Raw genomic sequence first — 20754 nt, 5'->3', positions numbered from 1 at the left:
GTTTTGTATTTGATCTTCTATGTGCTCTATGTGTGTGAATCACTATGTGCTTCCAGGCTTTCTCTTCCTCCGACAGGACACAGAATCCATTACATTCGTGATATTACAGCTCTCTGAATAATTAAAATACTTAGATGTATACGTGATATCATTTTCATGATGGTAGGAGTTAAAGCATGTTATTAAACATGGGAACACGGTGGCACAGTGATTGTTCATGTCTCACGCAAGATGCTTGCTGCGCAACCTTCGATGAAATAATTTACTGCAGCAGTACTGTCACTTTCAAATGTACTAACACCCAATTCCTGTCCTTACTTTTCTTTCTCCAAATACCCAATCGCCACACAATCAGCTCTGTAATAGACGTTAAGCCATCTGTAAGCTTAGAACGCCAATTCTTCAAAACTTTTAAAGAACATCAAAATATCTTCGTAGTACATGTTTAATTATTCTATCCATCTATCCTTCCAGTGTCGCGTCAGCACCATCAAGCATACAGCACGAGGCAGGAACAATCTGTGAAGGGAGCGCCAGCAGCTCGCTAGTGCTGCAGCACCATGTAGTTAAAGTTTTATCTGTATAATATAATACACATATTTTGCTGCATTTCATCTTAAAAATGATATTGTCATCATATGTAAATACGTGCTTTATAAAGTGACTCAGGTTGTGCAATATTATAACTGTATCGCAAATTTACAGTGAGGTAATTGTACTAATAAGTACAAACAGTTCTACAAAGAGCACTTGATGGACTGATTGAGTGCGTTTAGAGTTCTTGGGATGAAACTGTTTCTGAACCACGAGGTTTGTACAGGAAGTGTTTGCCATGTGAGAGCAGTTCAATAGGCAGTGTGTGCTTGATGCTGTATGCCGATAATTTTCTTTCCGATCAGCTGCTGTACAGCTGTGATTCCCCACTCAGATATAGTGTTATAAATACACCGAGTGGTGCAGTGAGAGTAACAACGCTAAAGCAGTTATGGTATTTAGAATAGTTTGACCATTCTGTGGACCATTATATTGTTACAGGTTAATTACCATCAGATGCATTAAACTAATAAACAATATGCGGTTAAATTCAGTGTATTTATAAAGCCACGTCAGGGATGTGGATCTAAAAAAGAAAGCATAACCACATAGGAACAGTAACACTGCCTTGATGCTGGGTGCCGCCAGTCTGCAAAACCGAGCAGAGAACTTGCATACGGCAGGGTATGAGCTACCGTGGAAATGTGCGTGGCTTTACACCAAGTTTAAGTTTTATGCTTTGCAATTTGAATGTGGAAACGTTCTTACGCAACATTTTTGTGCGTATGCACTGTTTATACATGAGGCCCCAGGTCATTCTTATAATGTAGAATTTTCTTTTGCACAGATACCATCCAAATGATTTAGGTCTGCAGAAGGTTAGTAATTCTCAGCCCTTCACTTTTTGCTCCTCTATTTTTCACAATATTTTATTAAAAACAAAGTTGTAAACACCCTTGTACACCCTTGTAACTTCTGTTTTTCACAAACCGACAGACAGACGGACCTACCTGAAAAGTGATAGCTTCCACCCCAAGCATAGGCGCTCCATTATTTTCAGCCAAGCAATACGGTACAATCGTATTTGCTCAGACCCGACAGACCGGGATCAACAACTGCAGGAGCTCAGACAAGATTTCATCAGACAAGGTTACACCCCCAAAACAACAGACACTCAAATAAGAAGAGCTACTGCCATACCCAGAGACAACCTTCTGGAATATAAAAACAAAGACAACAAGAAAAAACAAAGACAACAAGAACCGCATCCCCTTTGTTGTCACCTACAACCCACATCTTGAAACACTTCAAAAAAATTATAAAAGAACTTCAGCCAATGCTAAACAATGACCAAACACTGAAAAATGTATTTCCTGAACCTCCCCTCCTGGCATACAGACAACCACCAAACCTTCAACAACTAATTTTCCGAAGCTCCCTAAGTGAACCAACAGAAAATGGCACATCTCCATGCCTACAGAAAAGATGCAAAACATGTGCCCACATCTATGATACAGACTGTATAGTTATACCACACTGCCGACTTGAACATCACATAAAGGGATCATTTTCCTGCAGATCATCTAATGTAGTCTACCTAATTTTCTGCATGAAATGTCCTGACACTGCACTCTATGTGGGAGAAACTGGACAAACACTCCACCAGAGAATGAATTTACACAGGTTCCACATTAAACATGGCAACACAGATGTTCCTGTAGCGGCCCACTTCAACAGCCATGGACACTGTGAGAGGGACTTTATATAAAGTTATTGTCTGTTTTTCACCTGCATTATTATCAATCTTTAATTTAATATTATTTATTGTATCAGTATGCTGCTGCTGGAGAATGTGAATTTCCCATTGGGATTAATAAAGTATCTATCTATCTATCTATCTATCTATCTATCTATCTATCTATCTATCTATCTATCTATCTATCTATCTATCTATCTATCTATCTATCTATCTATCTATCTATCTATCTATCTATCTATCACAAACTTCAAAAGACTCTGTTGGACAGTTATCTTATCCAGAGATCTTGACCATACATTGTTCTTTTCTCTCTTGTTAAATTAACTCTAGCCTGAATTAATCTATTAATTTTTTACATTTAAAATTTCTCATTTAAAGATGTACCAATGTTGTTTCTTGTCCTAGAGTGTGTATATAAACACAGGAAACTGTATTACATCTTGCCTGAAGAAGGGGCCTGAGTTGCCTCGAAAGCTTGCATATTGTAATCTTTTTAGTTAGCCAATAAAAGGTGTCATTTTGCTTGGCTTTTCTCTACATTAAAAACAAACAAATTCATGATGAACATACAACAGGTGTTAATGGCAACATATTAGAAGGTGAACTGCCGGTTTGCATTTCACTGTTAATTGGTGGCTTTTGATGAAAACAAGACATAATTAAGACAGTAAATACAGCTGCCTAAGACTAAAAAAGCGATTAAGGGTTAGGAATTTTAAAAAGCAAGTTAACTAAAGGGTAATTCCGAAATGTTACTTGAGCAATAACCACTTTAGCAGCTGTAACTGGCTCTAAATTAAGAAAGTGGATGACAACAAAAAACCTATTGCCATTGTGGCCCCCCAGGACTGAACCTGAGCACCTCTGAAGTACGTGAGTAAACATGTGGTCAGTCTAGTGCGCTAATGGTGTTTGGTAGCTATTCAGTACTCATGTTTAATTTTGTCTAAGTGCATGGGTCAATGACTAAGAGGAGTAGTGTCAACCATAGGACAACTGTCCTGTACATAAATATTATATTTGCATAAAGGTTATTTGACATACAGTAAATTTTTTCTGTATATTAATAATAAGTGACACTAACTGAGAGCCCAGCAGTGTCATTTCAAAGGTAACACAGAAAGAGGAGATCCTGATAATACGCTGGGATTGCTTTTATGAAAACTTAATGGAAGTGATTAGAGTGGGGCAAGCAGAGGGTCAATTCTCTACTACAAAAAGAATTTTATTTAATTTATGTTAACTTGGTAATCTGTTGTTTGGTTTTCAACATCTGGTGCTCCAAACACTTAATAGATTTATTGAAGTCAGTCACCCAGGTTTTTTCTCTTTTGTGCATAATGTAGACAAATTTGGAACATTTCCATCATGTTATCCCCATTCCTGTTACCACTATATAAACGTTTTTTTATTTTTTTGTTTATTTTAATATCCTGCCCTGTTGTTGCCATGCTTAGACCAGGGGCATCGCATAGCTTCAGAATTTATTGGGATCTCCCTTGATGTTTTTTTAATACTGTCACTGGCTATAGGTATACTGTATGTGCATTGAATTGGTGTGGTAAAGGGCTCTCAAGGGTCACAGTCTACATGCCTGAGATTAGGAGCTAAAACCCTTTACTGACTTAGACAATGGTTTGTTTGAATTTTTCATGGCAATAACAATGACAACACTGGAGTAATGTCACAATGCTTGTGTTCTTACATGTAAAAGAATCACTATTCTTATACTCCTCCCTAAATCACCTTCTGTTATTACTCAACAGGACTATCACTGCTCTCCTAGGGGCTCATGATCAATCAAAACTTGAGAAGTCCCAGCAGGTTATAAGTGTGATGGACAGGTATCCTCATGAAAACTATAATCCCTCAGGTCATCTAAATGACATAATGCTTCTGAAGGTGAGTATCATAGTGTACACATAGTGGTGAACCAAAACCACAGTCAATCATGACATCTTATTTACTCTTTGCCTACTTGTCTTTTTTTTTGTTGTGTTTTCTCACCTTTCTTGTCTTAAAGGAACATGAAGTCCTTACTATTACAAATGGATGTTCTCTTTTATTTTTCTTTTGTTCAGTCTTAAAAAATATAATTTGTTTTTCTTCAGTTCTGGGGTTTTTGAATATTCTTTAATTATTGTGTGCAATCAAGTGAGTGTAAGGTTCCTAAAAATATTATGCATCTTGATGTGAACACCATTTTGTTTAATTGTGGGCACTGCCATTTTTGACTTAGTTTGTCATTGATAGTGTCACTGCAATCAGAAGTTATAGCACGTGCTGTCACCATTGTGACAGTGTTAAAGTCATCATTGTGCACTTCCTAGTTGTCTATGATTTTGAATTGCTATAAGCTTTATACAATGTCTAGTGGTGAATTAGTGTCTCGAGTTGAAAAAAAAAACAGCATTTCTTTTGTCTATGAGTTTAGATTTCATTGTGGATTTTGTCTTTTTTGACATTCTTTATGACTTTAACCTAACCTTTGACAAATTACTTTTGGTTTGTCCATCTTCTGGTCTCTCTTATGTTTTTTCATCTGTTTGACTGTAAAGATTCCCATGAAGTGATTATATAAACTTCCTTAAACCAGTAGTATTCAGTTCTGATTTTCCTCTCATTTTTGCTTAACTTCTCAAACAATGGAACTGGTGCATGAGAAACAGTCGAAAAAAACAAAGTTTAACTTTACTTATTTCTAGTCATGACATGTAGACCATGGGGACCATAGACCCCTCAGGTTAACCAAAGTGATTTTAAAAACACACACAGGCTTGAGTCAAAGAGTACTCCCTGGCCTCCAAGCTCAACACAATTGTACAGATGAGGCCTGTCTGTCTTCTGTTTCTTTACAAAAATGAAAGTTAAAACTGTTATGTATACGTAGACAACTGCATGGTGAATACTGGGACAATTTTGTATTGCAGGGGAATTTTATAACATTTGTATTGTGCCTGTACCTTGATATTAATGTGCAGGTGTTCTTGCTGGAGCTATATATACAGTATCTGCTGTAGTAAAGAAAGCACATAGCTGTTCAGCAGTTGGATGGATGTCTGTCCTACATACTGGTGGTGTAAGTGTAAAAACACAACAAAAACAATTTCCTATTTCCTCATTGGCCATTTTTCTATACATATTATATTGCACACTCATTAGGTTCTAGTATTGAGAGGTGAGGTTGACTTTGACTCAGGTGATGTTGATTCATTTTGGCTTTTCTTCATTTGAAACAGCTGATAAAAAATGCAACAATCACAAAAGAAGTGCAAACCATCAGCATTGCAAAGACCAATCAGATCAAACAGAATGTTACCTGTTCTGTGGCAGGATGGGGAGACACTGTCACCAATGGAACAGGCAGCAAAGTGCTGAGAGAGGTGGATGTAAAGATCAAGCAAAACTGTCCTTCTCCTTTACAGATCTGTGCAAGAGGCACAGGCAAAAAGGGAACTTGTGATGTAAGTAGATATTGCATTTCTCGCTGCAAAAACCAGAAGACAATCTTTCATTTCATTTATTTCATTTGCTTCCTCATTCTTCATCTGAGTTTACTTTGAGATCTTCAAAGTCTAAATCTAGCGATTTTATTTCAGGGCGACTCAGGAGGCCCATTGGTTTGTCCAGATGACATGAATATTAATACAGTTGTGGGGATTGTATCTCATCGTGATACAACTACTTGCGAAGAACCCACTGGAAAAAATGTGTACACAAGGGTGTTTGAGTTCCGACACTGGATAGAAACGAAAATAATTACCAGCTCTTCTGCTTGATATCTTTTCCACAGCCAGGATGAGGCCACCACTTGAGCCACCTGAGATATTAAGTTGCTGTCTTATATCACATTCGCTTTCCAGCACTGAGCCTAGCTTATTTGCTTCAATAAAGTCTGCAGCATAATGGAAGAACTGTATGACTTGTTATTAGAGCTTTATATTGTCTGTTTAATGAAGTACAATCCACTCATGGTAAACATCAAAGTTTAATCTTTTTTTATATGCACAGTTCCGTATGATTTCTGAATTTAACTTCCTGGTAAAATTGCTACCAATCATGTATCGGTTTGATGTTGGTTCATTATTAATATACCCTTGGCAAGGTGGATCTGTAAAGAATGTGTGAGTAGAAAGATACTCGAGTGACAGATGGGGCATCATAATGTTTTGTTATGCCGGGGAATTTTGGCAACTAAAGTTCACCAAAAAAATCAAGGACATGTTTGTCAATAATTGGTATTGAATCTTCACCCTTTACATCCCAGGTGTGAAACAAAGTAAGAGAGCGGTTTTTGAGAGAGAAGGAAACTGTTAGGTGTTCTGAGGCAGTGCCTCCAGGGATTTTTTCCAAGAGAAAGAGTAGGACCAGGAGATAGAAATGCAAAGTAAGAATCACAGGTTCAAAACACAAGTGAACAAAGTACAGGGGTAATCAAAAATCAAAGTCAAAAGTAAAAACAGAGATCAGAAATGTGTAACAAAACCTAGCACCAGGCATACTTGATAAGCAAATTACTACTGTTAAAGAATTTGAGATGTATCCAAATGAGGGATGACGCTACATGGAGTCATTGCCATAATAACAGCAGAACTTTTGCTAATGTCACCGATGTGCTGATCATGATCACATGACACAATTCCCTGTTGCACAAACAAAAGGTATGAAAATAAATTAAGTAAGAAAAATAAATTTCAAAACATCCCTAAAGGCAACATGTAGTACTACACAAAGTAATACTTCTCTGCAGACCTACTGGAGAAATAATAATGGTGTGATAAATACTGACTATTGAAACTTACTCGATTCAGGGTCATACTTAGGAATAATTAGATATTATGAAATTCAAACCACTGTCTTTCTCACTAGGTGGTTTTTTGTGAACAAATTTTTATTGAAGAGAATAAGAAGGACATGTGAAAAGACAATTTTCCCTCTTGGATTAACATAGTATATCAAATCAAAAAGTCAAAATAAGAAATACAAAAAGAAGCAGAATGTATGAAATTACAAATTAAACTCCAAGTACCCAAACCTTATCCCAACCCTAAGATGAATGAAGAGAGAAAGTGAGTAAATGGAGCCGGCGTGACTAATCAAAAAGTGCAGGTAACAAGGAGTACATATTCCTATCACCACTAGCTTCCAGATAACCACTCAGGCCACAAACTCCATTGATTCTCAATGCCAAGTGCCTAAGAAGAGTTTGCATCCAGAAAAAAAAAATATTTCCAAGAGTCAACAGAATCAGAAAAGCTTATCAGTGTCCAATGAGAAGCCAGGCCAGTTTAGCAATGATGGAATCCAGAAAGCTGGATTAAAACTTGATATACCTGTTAAGGTTTTAATTCTGGACATATTTCATCTTATCTGAGCAGACAGAGACCCATTCTTCTTCTTCTTTCAGCATCTTCTTCCATATCTTCCTGTCCTCTTCATCTTGTTTTATCACACTCATCACCTGCATGTCCTCTCTCACCACATCCATAAACCTTCTCTTAGGCCTTCCTCTTTTCCTCTTACCGGGCAGCTCCAATCTTAGCAACCTTCTCCCAATATACCCAGCATCTTTCCTCTGCACATGTCCAAACCAGCACTATCTTGCCTCTCTGACTTTGTCTTCAAACCATCAAACCTGAGCTGACCCTCTAATGTACTCATTTATAATCCTGTCCATCCTCGTCACACCCAATGCAAATCTCAGCATCTTTAACTCTGCCACCTCCAGCTCTGTCTCCTGTTTTTTGGTCAGTACCACTATCTCCAACCCATATAACATAACTGGTCTCATTACCATCTTGTAGACCTTCCCTTTCACTTTTGCTGATACCTGTCTGTCACAAATTACTCCTGATATTCTTCTCTACCCATTCCACCCTGCCTGCACTCTCTTTTTCACCTCTCATCCACAATCCCCATTACTCTGTACTATTGATCCCAAGTATTAAAACTCATCCACCTTCACCAACTCTACTCCCTGAATCCTCACCATTCCACTTACCTCCCTCTCATTTACACACATGTATTCTGTCTTGTTCCTACTGACCTTCATTCCTCTCCTCTCTAGAGCATATCTCCACTGCTACAGGGTCTCCTCCACCTGCTCCCTACTCTCGCTACAGATCACACTGTCATCCGCAAACATAAAAGTTCACAGGGACTCTTGGCTAATCTCGTCTGTCAACCTGTCCATCACCATTGCAAATAAGAAAGGGCTCAGAGCCGATCCCTGATGTAATCCCACCTCCACGTTGAATACATCTGTCACTCCTACTGCAGACCTCACCACTGTCACACTTTCCTTGTACATATCCTGTACCACTCTTACATACTTCTCTGCCACTCCCGACTTCCTCATACAATACCACAACTCCTCTCGAGGCACCCTGTCATATGTTTTCTCCAGGTCTACAAAGGCACAATGCACCTCCTTCTGGCAGTTCTCTATACTTCTCCATTAACACCCTCAGAGCAAACATCACATCTGTGGTGTTCTTTCCTGGCATGAAACCATACTGCTGCTCACTAATCATCACTTCCCTTCTTAACTTAGCTTCCACTACTCTTTTTCATAACTTTTTGCTGTGACTCATCAATTTTATCTCCCTGTAGTTACTACAGCTCTGTTCATCCCCCTTACTCTTAAAAATCGGTACCTATACACTTCTTCTCCACTCCTCAGGCATCCTCTCATTTTCCAAGATTCCTTTAACAATCTGGTTAAAAACTCCACTGCCATCTCTGCTAAACACCTCCATGCTTCCACGGGTATGTCTGGACCAACAGGTTTTCCATTCTTTATCCTCTTCATAGCTGTCCTTATTTCATCCATGGTAATCTGTTGCACTTCCTGATTCACTGTAGCCACATCATCCAACCTTCTCTCTCTCTCATTCTCTTCAGTCATTTGCCTCTCAAGGTACTCTTTCGATCTGCTCAACACACCCTCCTTGCTTGTGAGTATGTTTCCATCTTTATCCTTTATCACCCTAACCTGCTGCACATCTTTCCCAGCTTGGTCCCTCTGCCTAGCCAATCAGTACAGGTCATTTTCTCCCTCCTTAGTGTCCAACCTCTCATACAACTCATCATGCGCTTTTTCTTTAGCCTTCTCCACCTCTCACTTCACTTTATGCCTCCTTGTACTCTTGTCTACTTTCTGCATCTGTCTGACTATTCCCACTTCTTTTTCCCCAACCTCTTCCTCTGTATACTCTCCTGTAATTCCACATTCCACCACCAGGTTTCCTTTTCCTCCTTCCTCTGTCCAGATGTCACGCCAAGCACTCTTCTTGCTGTCACCCTTTCTACTTCTGCTGTTATTGCCCAGCTGTCTGGTAACTCTCACTGCCACCTCCCTAAACTCAACCTTGCAGTCTTCCTTTTTCAACTTCCACCATTTGATCCTTGGCTCTGCCCTAACTCTCCTTCTCTTATTGATCTCCAATGTCATCCTACAGACCACCATCCTATGCTGCCTAAGTACACTTTCCCTTGCCACCACTTTTAAGTCTTTAATCTCCTTCAGATTGACTCTTCTGCATAGGATGTAATCTACCTGTGTGCACTTGCTCCACTATTGTATGTCACCCTGTGTTCCTCCCCTTTCTTAAAATACGTATTCACCACAGTCATGTCCATCCTTTTCGCAAAAACCGCTATCGTCTGACCTTCTTCATTCCTCTCCTTGACACCATACCTACCCATCACCTCCTCGTCTTCTCTGTTCCCTTCACCAACATGTTCATTGAAATCCACTCTAATCACCACTCCCTGTCCCTTGATTACACTGTCCATCACTTCATCCAACTCACTCCAGAAATCTTCTTTCTCATCCATCACACACCCAATACACTAATAACATTCATCATCACACCTTCAATTTCCAGCTTCATAATCATTACTCTGTCTAACACTCTTTTCACCTCTAGAACACTCTTGACATACTGTTCCTTCAGAATAACCCCTAACCCATTTCTCCTCCCATCCACACCATGACAGAACAATTTGAATTCACTTCCGATCCACCCAGCCTTACTCCCATTTAGTCTCTTGTATGCACAATATATCAACCTTCCTTCTCTCCATCACATCAGCTAACTGTCTGCCTTTACCAGTCATACTGACAACATTCAAAGTTCCTACCTCAGTTCCACTCTCTTTACCTTCCTCCTCTCCTCTTGCCTCTTGACACGTCTAACCCCTCTTCTTCTCCTTTTTCGGCCAACAGTAACCCAATTTCTGCCAGCACCCTGTTGGCTAACAGTACTGGTTGTGGCCATTGTTAACTCGGGCTTCGACCGATCCAGTATGGAAATCTGCATCTGTATATTGATCTGGCAAAATTTTACACCCGATGCCCTTCGTGAAGTAATCCTCCCCATTTATCCGGGCTTGGGACCAGCAGAAAGAAACACACTGGTTTGTTCATCCCCTGTGGCTGGGCTGAGACCCATTTGTTCATTTTGGGGGTGATAGCTCCCTAGTTGGAAAGTGTTTGGCTGCTGTCCAAGTCTTTTTATACTGTCTTCTCCACGTGCAGGCACTTACTTGGGTTCCAAACAAGGAGAAGGAGAGGATTCCATTTCATCTCTAACATTCAGAAATAGTACAATGCCCATTTTGGTAGTTGTACCTTTTCTCTTCAAATGCTTGTCTAGCAGTTCTAAATGCTGAGAGCCCCTATGTGCTAACTTTGGCCTGGCCTGTACATGTGAGTGGATTTCTAAAATAATTATTGTACAGAGATCAGTAACATTAAACTTATATTCTTATTACACCATTGTGGTGTGAAAAAAAGATAGCAGTGGGACTGGTCATCTATCTGAATGAGAAATGGTACAAAAGGGAGCAAATTACAATTAAAAATACAGTTTGCAATTCAGACATTGAAATTCTGGCTGCTGGAATTTTGTGCAGAGAGATAAAGTATATCATCCCTATTAATGTTTATATTCCTCCCTCTGCAAATGGGCACCTAGCAATGGAAATGATTCATTCTGTCACCAACACTTTAATGATGAGGGTGAGGGTCTGATGAGGGTGAATAAGGTTGTGAGTGACTGACTGAACCAGTTATGCCAATGTCTTTGCCAGTAATTTTATATCTGTATTTAGTAATGAAATAAAACAATAATTTGCACATTCCACATTTTTGCCCTGCTTTAATAGCAGTGTGATCAATGCTGAATTAATGGAGGTATGCACTTTGTAAGAAGAAATAAGGGTGCAAATAAGAGTCTGAAAGTATTGAAAAGAGTTTCTGGCAGTATCCCGCCAACCTCTCTATTCAGATTAGGGAGTTACTAAATTCCACATCATCAGGGCAGGTTTTCCATAAATGAATTGTGCTCTGGAAAAGAATGTTTAATGAATTCGTAAAAATGTCTAGAATGAAACTTGTAAAACCTGTTGTTAATCTGCTGGAAGTTATTGGTTAGTGATCCCAAATTATTTTTAACGGACGAAATAATCCATTGTGGTGCACACGATACAAGATGTGGTAACTGTAAATCAGCTGAAGCAGCCTGATAATCTGAAAGTAAAGCAATCCCTTGACTCAAGTTCGATAATAAAGAAATTAGTGATTGGGAAAAAAATATGTAGCCTACCTTCAGGTATGTGTGAAAATAGAAATGATACTGGACTTTTTGTGTCTGTTCACTTGCTTTGCTGCATAACCTTGACTTAGAACACTTCTAACCAGAAGTGTAAGGGCACAATTTAAGGAAAAATGAATTAGAGGGCAACCCTTTTAAAAATGAGAATAAAAAGGATCTCACCCTTCAAGGCACATTGCTGAACTAGAAAGTGTAGGTTGCAGATGTGCACACACACCCAAGGATAAACTAAGAACACTGCAGTAGCAATAGAGCTAGTCCCATGAACTGGTAACAGGCACCTGACAAGAAGACAATTTCACGTGCTATAAACAGTAACATTTTTCTAGATGAAAAATTTAATTGAGCGTATGATGGAAAATTGGAAATAAAATTGCTTAAGAAGAAAATGTTGAGTATGGTTTCATAATTGAAGCCTATTAATTATATTGTACAACATCAGAAATGCCACAGCCTCTATTGTGACGTTTGCTCTTCTGCCTCGTCAGTATTAATGGCATAGCAGAAGATTAGGAAGATCCACTCAAGATGAGGATAACAGACTTAATGAGTGAAGCATGCAGCATGGATGAAGAGCTTATTAGACCGTAAATGTGAGCACACTGTGTGTGCAGTGTGTAAGGCCCTAATATGAAAATTTGATACTATTCCAATAATGTTTATAAATATCTGTGTACTGCTAGAAAATAGTCAGTCCGAAGTCATTCAGACCAATAAATGTTGTGACCCCTGTGCACACCTCCACTCTTTGTCCCAAACAGAGAAGGCTGTGTGACTGTGTAATCCAGGTTTTCAGAACTCTTACAGGCATTGATAAAGTTGGTTAAGAATTTTTTTCTGTTAAACAGTGAACTGCATACACAAGGACATTTAACAGAAAATAAGGGGAGGTGTTGTCAAGGTAGAAATCAGCAATCACTTCTTTACAGAAAGGGTTGCTGAAATCTGAAACAAATTACCAAGTTGTATGGTCTGAAATGGAGAGGCCTGAAGTTTGTTTGGATGAGATGTTGAGTAACCTCAATGACTTACGGTAAGTGGTCTCTGCTTGTTTAACAAAATGTGTTGCTTTTATATAACATGACTGCATATAGCACTTCAGTGACAAGAAGGATTCAGACTTGGTCATTTTGAGCATTCTGATTCAATAAGTCACACTATAGTTCTTGACCACTTTGAGTTGCTTACTTCCACATATTTACTGCATGTCTCACCAATAATCATGAACTTAAGACACAATTTCTTTACTCAGTGGCTAAATCTGACCTGCCAGTAATTGTGCAAAGTCATGTTTTTTTTTAATCTTCTTCTGTTGTTTATCGACTGCACTGTGGTTTGTGGTTGATTTCAAGGTGTCAACCCCAATCACCCCTCCCATATCTGACTTTAAATATAAAGACATGGACAACAAAGCCAAGTTGCAGAAGCAATCAGCCATGATGCGAGTTTACTGGATTACCATCACCGCTGTCTGCGTGGGACTGGCAGGTAATTTGGGATGTCATGAAGAGAGAGTGAGACTAGGGAAAGGGTCTTTCAAATATTTAATTCTGTAGAGATAAAGTTTAATTCTTTTAAAGCAAACCAACATTTGTGCAAAGATGAGACGGCAGCCTAGTAGAAGAATCAATCTGAAAAGCAGCTTTTTATTATTCTCTTGGCATGCACAGTTATCTTTATTAGCAAATTAGTCATTCTTGGTAATAATCTGATGTCCTCTCTATCATCACATATTCATTTTCTCTCCTGTTAGGTGTTTCTGGTGACAAGATCATCGATGGGACAGAAGCCAAAGCACACAGTCGACCCTACATGGCGTACTTGGAGATAAGAAATGGCAAAAACATATCCAACTGTGATGGTTTTCTCATTCATGAAAACTTCATCCTGACTGCTGCACACTGCCAAGGAGAGTAAGTTTCTAAGTCATTGGCATTAGTTCCTTAATGTCTTTATTAAACCCATAAATTCATTTACAGACATATCTGTAAATAAGTAAAATAGACATTCATATTTTCAGCTTTTAATGATTCTGTATTAAATACAAGCTTTATAACATGATGCTTAACCAAATCAAGAACAGAATGAAATTTTATAATATGTAAATTATGGCAGAAATATCAACGCAAAATTAACAACACCACGCAATGCCTGAGAAAGACCAGAGAGAGGGAAAACATTTTGAAACAATAAAGTAAGTGGAGCTGTTATACCAAACAAACATTTGCAGATATTTTGAGTATTTTAACACCAAAAAGACTTAAAAACACTTAAAAACATCTGACTCTTTAATGCACCGTGACTGAGTCAGTGCACTTATGTTGTTGAACCTAAATGCACCTTCTGCATCACCATGTTGGTTTTTATTTTCTTCTGCGTATAGCTGGATCAGTTTTCCTCTGATTTAGATGTTGATAGATGAATTCCAGATTGGTTTGTGAGTTCAATTATGAATGCATATTCTGTCTAAATTTTGTTTATTACTCTCTTTTCAAAAAGATATAAGGTACATTGGGCATCATTTCACTGGTTAATAAACTGACATCCTAACTCCCAGAGACGTCACACCTCTACTTCCAAAGATTCATTTTTAATTATACACACAATAATGCATTTTTCATTATTTTCAAGGCTGGGTTGGAAAAATAAATTAGCCAAATAAAGAAAAATAATGAAGAGACTAATAACAATATGCAAATAAATGCAGTAGCTGGTGGATACAATCATCTTTAAGGAACACACTTAACAAGTGCTGATTCTCCCAGCTCATGTGTTGGTGTTCATGTAAAAACACGTGTGCAGTCTGCTGTGCAAATGGCATTGGGTCACCCAGCCTACTGGTATCGTGCTGTTATATGTTATGATTTTAGAAGAAATACTCAACATCCGCTCATTATCTAACTCTGCCATGTTTCATGGTTTCTGTTTACTTTCCCTTTTTGTGCCTTCTTGGCTTATTTTAAAGTATTATTTGTCATGTGTTTGTTGCAGTTATGTATTTTCTGTTAATTTTAACTTGTTTTTTCACTATTAAGTTTCTATGTGTTTTTTATTTGTTTGAACTAATTAATAACATGGGAAAGGCGCAGCTTCTCTAACGGGTATAAACAGAGGACGGGCTTAGAAATGAACAGTGGCATTGGGAGGTGGGGGCTGCAGTAGCTTAAGCCCCTGATCTTTCAGTTCCAGATGTACACAAACATTTGTGGCAAGCCCTTTCATCTTCATGCCCATCACGTGCCACTCGTATTCCTGTTATAGAACAAATCAGTTCCTTTCCAAGTACAACTCAGTTAGGCAGTGAACTCAGGGCCCTAGAGCTGTGAGGCACCATTACTAATCACTGCACAGTCCATGAAGTGGTTTGCACACACAATTTCATGTTGTATTGATGATGAATACGGTCCAGTGAGAGCACTGTGACACATAGCAGAGTTAATAGCATAGCGTTTAAAAAGAACAATCTTCTGAGACATCAATAAAAATAAGTTGTGAGAAATTTGAATGGATGTGCTGGGTTACAGATGTGATTATTAGCACATTTATATTCTCTTTTCTCTGCTTTTCTGTTAGTGTGTTTTTATTTTGTTTGTGTATCTTTTTGACACTTTTTTTCGTTCTGTAGCAATTGTAAGGTTCTAGTGCTTTTCACTCTAAAATCTTTTTCAAAAGTTCAAAAAAAGGAAAAAAGATATAATAGAAGTACATAGTTGATGTAAAAATCAAAATAGAGATAAATATGAGGTTCAATCTTTGTGTTTTTACTTGTTCATTCTCCTTTCTTCGAACTTACAATTGTATAATTCTTTTGCTTTTGTTCTTCTGTCACTGGTCTTCTGTGTTTATTTCAAAGCCCTGTATGTTGTGTCTGCCATTTTTAGTTGAAGATTTGTTTGATCTATTTATGAACTGTTCCCCCTGTACTCCTCCCTGACTGACCTGCTATGTTTTGCTCACAGGAGTATCACTGTCCTTCTGGGGGCTCATAATCTCTTTAAAGATGAGAGGTCCCAGCAGGTGATACCCGTAGAGAAGATCATTCCTCATGAATGTTATAATGAGATAACCCTAGTAGACGACATCATGCTACTGAAGGTGAGTGTCACTATGAGCACAGATGGTCGATGGGAAACTTCATTTGACTTCAAGTTTACTCCACGTCTGCTGTGCACAAAGTTGTCTAAATGTTTTCTCTTCTTTCTTGTTTTGAAGCAACATGAAATCCTTCCATTTAGGTCAGATTTAGCTGTTGTGTGTGCAGTTCATTACAAGTACTTTGAATTACAAACATTCCTATGAGTAGCATTATGTAGAATATTCAGAGTGAGCCAAGAAGAAGTACCACATTTCAAACATTTATTCTACAAAAATGCTACAAGATAAAATAAATTTCATTATGACACAAGAAAGGGTATACAAAATAGATTTTTTTTCACTTTGTTTTAAAAATGATGTCTTCAAGGTGGTGGCCATCATTAGCAATACACTCTTTGAGATCATTTCTGAATACTCAAATGAGTTGTTTGGCGATTTCATGGTGAATAGCATCCTTGAGGGCTTCAGTGTTTTGAGGCATTTGTGTATACATTCGACTTGAGATAGCCCAACAAAAAGAAATCACAATGAGCGAGATCAGGTGAACGTGAAGGCCACCCACAATCACTGCACAAGGAGATCAGCTTCCCCAGAAACATCTCTCACAAAACTTGTATGGATCTCCGCACCGTATGAGCTGTTGCTCCATCCTGTTGAAACCAGGCATCCACCACACCCATTTCTTTCAGTTCTCTAGCATTTCAATGTAAAAAGTAAGGGTCTACAATGCCAAATTCTGCAACGGCACACCAAATTGTAACACATTCACTGTGCAGGGGTATCTGATGAAGTTCATGAGAGTTGGTTTCAGCCCAATAGCGACAGTTTTGCTTATTTGTGCAACCATTCAAATGGAAATGTGCCTCGTCACTGCACATGATGATGGCATCTCGATGAGCAGTTTGCAGAATGTTCACACAGAACTCAATACGGCTCTCCCATTCTCTCTCAGTGAGTTCCTGCACTACCATCACTTTATATGGATGGAAATTAAGGTCCTCATGCAAAATCCTCCTCAAAGACATGTTGGAAATACCTAAGGCAGAAGCAGGTTTTTGAACTGAATGTCTAGGAAAATGCAAAATTGATGCCATTATAGCTTGAATGTTTTCAGGCGTTCGTACAGTCTGAGAACGGCCTGGAGATTTTCTGTTCAATGTTGTACTCTGTCTAAATTTAGCCACCCACTGAAGAATTGTTTTCTGATTTGATGTGATGAACATCATTTGTTGTTTGTGAAGAACGCTTTGACAGTGAAAGCATGGTGTGCACCCAACCAACTGAAAACTACAAGGGATCACCTATCAAAGCACCCCAAACCCTAACCCACTCGGCTGCCTCTACCTCACGCAATGACCTTGAGAAATGTGGTACTTTATTTTGGCTTACCCTATATCCAAGGGAATAGTATTTTGGTTTTCCTTAGCTTGTTAGAATTCTCCCCATTTTTTCTTCCATCCATCCATTTTCCAACCCGCTGAATCCGAACACAGGGTCACGGGGGTCTGCTGGAGCCAATCCCAGCCAACACAGGGCACAAGGCAGGAACTAATCCTGGGCAGGATGCCAACACACCGCAGGACACACACAAACACACCCACACACCAAGCACACACTAGGGACAATTTAGAATCGCCAATCCACCTAACCTGCATGTCTTTGGACCGTGGGAGGAAACCGGAGCGCCCGGAGGAAACCCACGCAGACACGGGGAGAACATGCAAACTCCACACAGGGAGGACCCGGGAAGTGAAACCAGGTTTCCTAAGTGCGAGGCAGCAGCGCTACCACTGCGCCACCGTGCCACCCCCATTTTTTCTTGATTATTAAAATAAAATGTCAGTAATTCATGAAGAAGAAAATGAAAATAAAAAAGTATTTTACTTGATTGTATGCGGTATTGAAAAGGTACACAGAGGAAGGATGTAGGAAAATGACCAAATTCACTTTATCTTCACATACAGCTCAAAGTCTAACAGCAGGACCAACTGTCAAATGTTGCACATAGATGTTTGATTTCCATATACAGACATTTCAGATGCATCTTAAAATTATAATATTCCTCATGTCCTCCCATCACTGTACAGAACCTCAGTACAGCCCAAGAAGTCATTTATCCATAAGTTTGCTTTAATATGTTTAGTAGCCATCAAAGATTAGAGGTCGAACTAACTTCATTCTGACTTTTCTTCACTTGAAACAGCTGAACCACAAAGCCAGCATCACCAATGAAGTAAAAATCATCAACATTCCAAACAGAAATGAGTCCTTCAACCTCAATAAATGTTCTGTGGCAGGATGGGGACTCACTAAAACCAATGGGACAGGCAGCAGTGTGCTGAGAGAAGTTAGCATCAATGTACACTTTATATCTGAATCTCAAATCTTTGGAAGAGGCTCTGGGAAAAAAGGCACATGTAATGTAAGTAAATATACTTTCCCTTCAAGAAAAACAGTACAAAGCAAAGTTTAATTTGATGTCTACTTATTCTTTGGCTATATTTCCTTTTCTTTTCTTCTTTTAAAATAAAATTGCTGAACTTATTTCAGGGAGATTCAGGAGGACCACTGGTATGCCCAGGCACATCAAACATGCCTAAAGCTGTGGGCATTGTGTCTTATGGCTCAGAAATATGTGAAGATCCTGGAAATGAAGTCTACACAAAGGTGTCTGCATACTGGGACTGGATCAGAAAGAAAATCATTGCAAGCTCTTCTGCTTGAAGTCTCTTCCAGAGCCAGGATGAGCCAATAATCCAGCTGAGATCTTTAGCCTTGATCTTATATCACTCTCTCATAACCAGTGTCAGATTCAGAGAGTGAAGAATGCTGGGTAGCTTTGCCGCTGTCTTTAAATCATACCAACCAGCAAATGTAACTGCTTCTCTGCTTCAATAAAGTGTGCAGTGCAATGCAAGAAGTGTGTAACGTGTTATTTGAGCTCCCATTATATACTGTAGGTAAGTTTCATCTTTGCTCATATCATCTTTACAAATGCCTTAGATCCTGATGTCAGCCTCATGCTAAAGCTGATGCTGTTCATCTCTGGATCTGACTAAGGCTTGTGAGTAAGTTTAACTTGAATAGACCAATGCATTAAGGTTTTGTGAGCAGCAAACCTCCACAGTAATTAATGGAGAGGTCATAATTGGATGCTATACTTGGGATTTTTGGCAACTAAAGTTCCTTAAAGACCTTAAAGACATTGTTCCTCTCATATAGAAGAGAATTTAAATAATTTCTTGACTACTGGAAGAAGCAAGTAAGAGAGCTAAGTATAATAATTTATAATGTAGTTGACTGTGGTCCTGATGGACTAAAATTATGGTCCAATATTGACTGAGCATAGGAAATCATTAATGACCACTGGCTGGCACATGGTAAACCAAGAAGGACAACATCTGTCTTGAAAAAGACTTTAAAAACACACACATGCTGGTTATATGTATTCATTCATTTATACAATTCTCATCTTGGGCCGAGTTTGTCTTTTTTCCCCATTGTAAATGCATTGTTGCCCCCTTAGATTAAAAGTTAGTCTGGTCCAGGCAAGGTTCTCTCCCTTGTGGTGACCATAAGCAAATATTCTTTTTTCCAACATCCCCCTTTATACTCCTCTAGAGTCACATGTCCAGATGGGGCACTCCAGCTGCATGGATGACTTTCAACCTTTTTTCCCCTCAGCTACCACAGCAGAACATCCTGACATCCTTCCCCAATATATATCACTGGGTTGTGACAGAGGTACATAACTGGGAAGTGCACACCATAAACAGACTAAGTAAACAGCACTCCTCTCAATTCAGTCTTGGGTGCATCTGTCTGGAGTAAATGCAGTGACAAATATGGTGGTATCAATAGAGGGACTGACCACAAAGCTGTTTCTATTTCCTTAAAGAATGTTTCTGCTTGAGGAGCTCAACTACCTTTTCATTTCAGTAACCCTTCAACAAAAAATGGGATATGGACCTCATGTAAAATCCCCATAAACCTTGGAATGTTTGTTCTTGTCACTTGGTGTTGAGTCTCGTCAATCATATAATCACACTCACTTTGGTCATTTGAGGCTTGCTCTGTCTCCTTCCCTAGCACATACCCCAATCAATTACCTCCAACTACACCAAATATACATTTTATGCAGTTGATGTTAAGGCCAGCTCTTTAAGAATAACAGAATCTTCGCTAACCTTTAAAGTGTCTTCTAAGAGATCGGAAAAATGACAATGTCATCTGTCAATTACAGAGAAAGCACACGTCCAGACAGGTAGCAGATGCAGGTTTTCACAACTCTCATATCTCACAGGAACAGAAACCTTTAAAGCCACTTGATTCACTATGCTGTCTGTTCACTCCCTGGCCAGCTTTCCTTATTTGCTGAAAGTGCATGGCATTGCTGGTCCTGCCACTAGATAGCTCAATAGAGCTGAGGAAGATGTCTTTGAATTTATTTCATTCTGAGGAACCCTTAACAGGAGTCAAACAACTCAAGAAGTTGTCATGTTTGCTGTGTGCTTAATAAAGCCTCCAATATTGGCTCTTTAATTGAAGATTAAAGTGTGTTTAAAAGGACTTTTCTACCTGTTTTATAGACATATATATATTTGATGTTTAAGGAGTTCAAGCATTTTGTATGCTGACTGTTGTAAAGTTGCTATTGCATTTCTAAACTCAGTGGTTCCCATACTCGGTCAGTGATGATGACTGATAATAACTGATCTCATTTAGTTAGCTGGTCTTTTTATTTTT

The 20754-nt window shown here is 38.8% G+C and overlaps 1 protein-coding gene across 2 annotated transcripts in view; it reads left to right on the top strand.

The window, feature by feature from the left end:
• LOC114662708 (granzyme B(G,H)-like) overlaps nucleotides 1–18919 on the top strand; it is an 87657-nt gene extending 68738 nt beyond the window's left edge. The window contains exon 6 of one of the 2 annotated variants that reach the window (XM_051935357.1): nucleotides 18650–18919. In XM_051935357.1, the coding sequence (XP_051791317.1) occupies nucleotides 18650–18732 (83 nt within the window). In that variant the 3' untranslated portion in view covers nucleotides 18733–18919. The remainder of the gene's footprint in view (nucleotides 1–18649) is intronic. The other variant, XM_028816341.2, reaches the window with a different exon arrangement.
• The last annotated feature ends 1835 nt before the right edge of the window (nucleotides 18920–20754 follow it).

The sequence above is a fragment of the Erpetoichthys calabaricus genome, chromosome 12, assembly GCF_900747795.2.
Source record: "Erpetoichthys calabaricus chromosome 12, fErpCal1.3, whole genome shotgun sequence".
Lineage (NCBI taxonomy): Eukaryota > Metazoa > Chordata > Cladistia > Polypteriformes > Polypteridae > Erpetoichthys > Erpetoichthys calabaricus.
This window is presented reverse-complemented; position numbering and strand designations above follow the sequence as displayed.